Source organism: Oncorhynchus mykiss, chromosome 14, assembly GCF_057628025.1.
Source record: "Oncorhynchus mykiss isolate SJ-2025 chromosome 14, ASM5762802v1, whole genome shotgun sequence".
NCBI classification, from domain to species: Eukaryota; Metazoa; Chordata; class Actinopteri; order Salmoniformes; family Salmonidae; genus Oncorhynchus; species Oncorhynchus mykiss.
Genome location: NC_143035.1, coordinates 30,267,501 through 30,272,500, shown reverse-complemented (window position 1 = coordinate 30,272,500; position 5,000 = coordinate 30,267,501). Strand labels below are relative to the sequence as shown.

Here is a 5,000-nt window from a genome sequence, read left to right as displayed (position 1 = left end):
CAGTGGGCTGAGAGAGCAGTGGGCTTGGAGACTGAGAGAGCAGTGGGCTGAGAGAGCAGTGGGCTGAGAGAGCAGTGGGCTTGGAGACTGAGAGAGCAGTGGGCTGAGAGAGAAGTGGGCTTGGAGACTGAGAGAGCAGTGGGCTGAGAGAGCAGTGGGCTCGAAAGACAGACAAAGAGAACATTGTCTCTTTCTCTTCGGAGAGACGATGGGGCGAGCTGATATGGACAGCTTATCTGAATGCTTTACCTATGAGGCAGCAGTGAAACAGACTCACTCATGTGTGTGTGTGTGTGTGTGTGTGTGTGTGTGTGTGTGTGTGTGTGTGTGTGTGTGTGTGTGTGTGTGTGTGTGTGTGTCTACTGTAATCCCAGGGATCATGTAGCACCTGGGAAAGGCTCGCTGTGTAAACACACACACAAAACATACACACACAACCATCTTCATCCCTCCCCTCAGAGAAAGAGAGAGCTAGGAGAGATAACACACATGGGAGGGAGGGAGGGGTGTAGGATTGGAATTCCCAATTCTATATCCCTTGGGGTTCACACCTCACCACTTTTTCCACCTTTTAGTCAGATTAATGAAAAATATGAATGTATTTGTCCTAACATTGGAATATGGTGGGCCTCTCTATCTCAACTTCTAATGGTAGGTGCCAAAGTACACTCTTTAAGAAAAAATATGTTTTTATTTTTCTTCCAGTTATGTAGGATCCACTTGGTTCTTTGTGTGATGTTACATTTGTGTTTGTTTGCTTTCCTTAGTGTGCTAGCCTGTTAGCATGTTAGCCGGCTACTTTGTTAGCCTGTCAGCCTGTGTGTGTTTTTAGTCTTTACTCGCGAAGTGGCAAAGTAGCAGAGACGAACCAGACATTCAGACGAGTAAACTGTAGTAATCATATTGTGATCAGACTAGTAAACTGTAGTAGTGTCATATTGTGATCAGACTAGTAAACTGTAGTAATCATATTGTGATCAGACTAGTAAACTGTAGTAGTGTCATATTGTGATCAGACTAGTAAACTGTAGTAGTGTCATATTGTGATCAGACTAGTAAACTGTAGTAGTGTCATATTGTGATCAGACTAGTAAACTGTAGTAGTGTCATATTGTGATCAGACTAGTAAACTGTAGTAGTGTCATATTGTGATCAGACTAGTAAACTGTAGTAGTGTCACATTGTGATCAGACTAGTAAACTGTAGTAGTGTCATATTGTGATCAGACTAGTAAACTGTAGTAGTGTCATATTGTGATTTGTCTGTAGATGTCTGTACTTCCTCTGTGTTCAGTGTGGAACAAATCAAATACAAATCCTCTCTACAGTGCCTTGCGAAAGTATTCGGCCCCCTTGAACTTTGCGACCTTTTGCCACATTTCAGGCTTCAAACATAAAGATATAAAACTGTATTTTTTTGTGAAGAATCAACAACAAGTGGGACACAATCATGAAGTGGAACGACATTTATTGGATATTTCAAACTTTTTTAACAAATCCAAAACTGAAAAATTGGGCGTGCAAAATTATTCAGCCCCCTTAAGTTAATACTTTGTAGCGCCACCTTTTGCTGCGATTACAGCTGTAAGTCGCTTGGGGTATGTCTCTATCAGTTTTGCACATCGAGAGACTGACATTTTTTCCCATTCCTCCTTGCAAAACAGCTCGAGCTCAGTGAGGTTGGATGGAGAGCATTTGTGAACAGCAGTTTTCAGTTCTTTCCACAGATTCTCGATTGGATTCAGGTCTGGACTTTGACTTGGCCATTCTAACACCTGGATATGTTTATTTTTGAACCATTCCATTGTAGATTTTGCTTTATGTTTTGGATCATTGTCTTGTTGGAAGACAAATCTCCGTCCCAGTCTCAGGTCTTTTGCAGACTCCATCAGGTTTTCTTCCAGAATGGTCCTGTATTTGGCTCCATCCATCTTCCCATCAATTTTAACCATCTTCCCTGTCCCTGCTGAAGAAAAGCAAGCCCAAACCATGATGCTGCCACCACCATGTTTGACAGTGGGGATGGTGTGTTCAATGTGATGAGCTGTGTTGCTTTTACGCCAAACATAACGTCTTGCATTGTTGCCAAAAAGTTCAATTTTGGTTTCATCTGACCAGAGCACCTTCTTCCACATGTTTGGTGTGTCTCCCAGGTGGCTTGTGGCAAATTTTAAACGACACTTTTTATGGATATCTTTAAGAAATGGCTTTCTTCTTGCCACTCTTCCATAAAGGCCAGATTTGTGCAATATACGACTGATTGTTGTCCTATGGACAGAGTCTCCCACCTCAGCTGTAGATCTCTGCAGTTCATCCAGAGTGATCATGGGCCTCTTGGCTGCATCTCTGATCAGTCTTCTCCTTGTATGAGCTGAAAGTTTAGAGGGACGGCCAGGTCTTGGTAGATTTGCAGTGGTCTGATACTCCTTCCATTTCAATATTATCGCTTGCACAGTGCTCCTTGGGATGTTTAAAGCTTGGGAAATCTTTTTGTATCCAAATCCGGCTTTAAACTTCTTCACAACAGTATCTCGGACCTGCCTGGTGTGTTCCTTGTTCCTCATGATGCTCTCTGCGCTTTTAACGGACCTCTGAGACTATCACAGTGCAGGTGCATTTATACGGAGACTTGATTACACACAGGTGGATTGTATTTATCATCATTAGTCATTTAGGTCAACATTGGATCATTCAGAGATCCTCACTGAACTTCTGGAGAGAGTTTGCTGCACTGAAAGTAAAGGGGCTGAATAATTTTGCACGCCCAATTTTTCAGTTTTTGATTTGTTAAAAAAGTTTGAAATATCCAATAAATGTTGTTCCACTTCATGATTGTGTCCCACTTGTTGTGGGACACAACAAAAAAAAAATACAGTTTTATATCTTTATGTTTGAAGCCTGAAATGTGGCAAAAGGTCGCAAAGTTCAAGGGGGCCGAATACTTTCGCAAGGCACTGTATATTCCTTCCTGCTGAAATGGAAACTTTATTGTCAGAGATTTGATACAGCAACACACAATTATGATTTGCATTGCTTGAAAAGCGTGTTTTTATCTCTAATAAAGCAGTGTGAAGACAGAGTGCCTCAGGGGAATTAGAATCCAGGTCACATCATGGTGTATCCCAAATGGCATCCTGTTCCCTATATAGTGCACTACTACCCTGTGGGCCCTTATCTACAGTAGTGCACTACTACCCTGTGGGCCCTTATCTACAGTAGTGCACTACTACCCTGTGGGCCCTTATCTACAGTAGTGCACTACTACCCTGTGGGCCCTTATCTACAGTAGTGCACTCTAAAGTTAATAGGGTGTCATTTGGTACATTGCCATAGTGTGTATCATACAGAGTAATTTGCCAGTCATGTTAGTGCAGGTGCTGAGTTGGCTGGCTTCACACCCTCCCAGTTCCTCACTGTAACACCGTTCTCACTGAGCTGGTGGTCTGCTCTGCTTGTTTTAAAGACCAGGGGGACTCGCTGTTAAACAAACTATAATCTGCTAGTCCACTCATCAGTGGAGCATTCTCTCTCGCTCTCTGGCACACACACACACACGCACGCACACACACACACACTGCCTTGCATTGCACTTCTAACAAGGTGTGAAATGTATCTTCTGGGGTAAACTGTGTTTGTCAAGGCAGTGTGTGATTGTAAAGATGTTTTATGTGGGCTAGGTCAGCTAACTCAGACACACATTCCTCCCACTAGTTACATCTCAGATGGCACCCTATTCCTTATCTAGTGCACTACTTTAGACCAGGTCAAAGGTAGTGTTGTGCAGTATATAGGGAATATCTGTCTCTGAGCCTCTCTCTCTCTGAGCCTCTCTCTCTCTGAGCCTCTCTCTCTCTGAATCTCTCTCTCTGAATCTTCTGTCTCTGAGCCACTGTCTCTGAGCCTCTTGTCTCTGAGCCTCTGTCTCTGAGCCTCTGTCTCTGAGCCTCTGTCTCTGAGGCTCTGTCTCTGAGCCTCTGTCTCTGAGCCTCTGTCTCTCAGCCTCTGTCTCTGAGCCTCTGTCTCTGAGCCTCTGTCTCTGAGCCTCTGTCTCTGAGCCTCTGTCTCTGAGCCTCTGTTTCTGAGCCTCTGTCTCTGAGCCTCTGTCTCTGAGCCTCTGTCTCTGAGCCTCTGTCTCTGAGCCTCTGTCTCTGAGCCTCTGTCTCTCAGCCTCTGTCTCTGAGCCTCTGTCTCTGAGCCTCTGTCTCTGAGCCTCTGTCTCTGAGCCTCTGTCTCTGAGCCTCTGTCTCTGAGCCTCTGTTTCTGAGCCTCTGTCTCTGAGCCTCTGTCTCTGCTTTGAAATGCTGATGGGCTTTCTCTTTATGACTGTGTTCCGGAAATCATGCAGAAGTACACAACTCATAAAATAGAACTACCAATCTACTACAACTCTACAGCTGACCAGTCTTTGTTATGAGTGGCATCTTTGTTCATGCAGCTGGTTTTGATCTCAACTCTAAAGTCAAAGTTTTTACCCCACCCTGTTTTGTTGTGGCATTATCAGCTGTGTGTGTGTGTGTGTGTGTGTGTGTGTGTGTGTGTGTGTGTGTGTGTGTGTGTGTGTGTGTGTGTGTGTGTGTGTGTGTGTGTGTGTTTCCCCTGGGGAGGATAGCATGGACACCTCTCTCTCCCCTCCCTGTTTGTCTTGGCATGGAGACATACATTACATACATACATACATACATACATACATACATACATACATACATGCATACATGCATACATACATGCATACATGCATACATACATACATACATACATACATACATACATACATGCATACATGCATACATACATACATACATACATACATACATACATACATGCATACATGCATACATACATACATACATACATACATACATACATACATACATACATACATACATACATACATACATACATGCAGGCAGGCTAGCACTCAGGCTATCTCAGGCTAGCACCGTTAGGGTGTTCCCTATACTGGTCTACTTCATACTACCAAACAGTGCTGTTATTTGGCAA

At 43.6% G+C, this 5,000-nt stretch overlaps 1 protein-coding gene across 2 annotated transcripts in view; it reads left to right on the top strand.

Annotated features, from left to right (window-relative positions):
- The window catches only part of LOC110487776 (actin filament-associated protein 1-like 1), a 73,385-nt gene that overhangs the window by 20,027 nt on the left and 48,358 nt on the right, over positions 1 to 5,000 (top strand). The window contains exon 1 of one of the 2 annotated variants that reach the window (XM_036943284.2): positions 475 to 651. The exons of the other annotated variant lie outside the window; for it this stretch is intronic. Within the exon in view, the coding sequence (XP_036799179.2) occupies positions 621 to 651 (31 nt within the window). The 5' untranslated portion in view covers positions 475 to 620. Of the gene's footprint in view, positions 1 to 474; positions 652 to 5,000 lie in introns of those variants that run through there. 2 annotated transcript variants of the gene reach the window in all.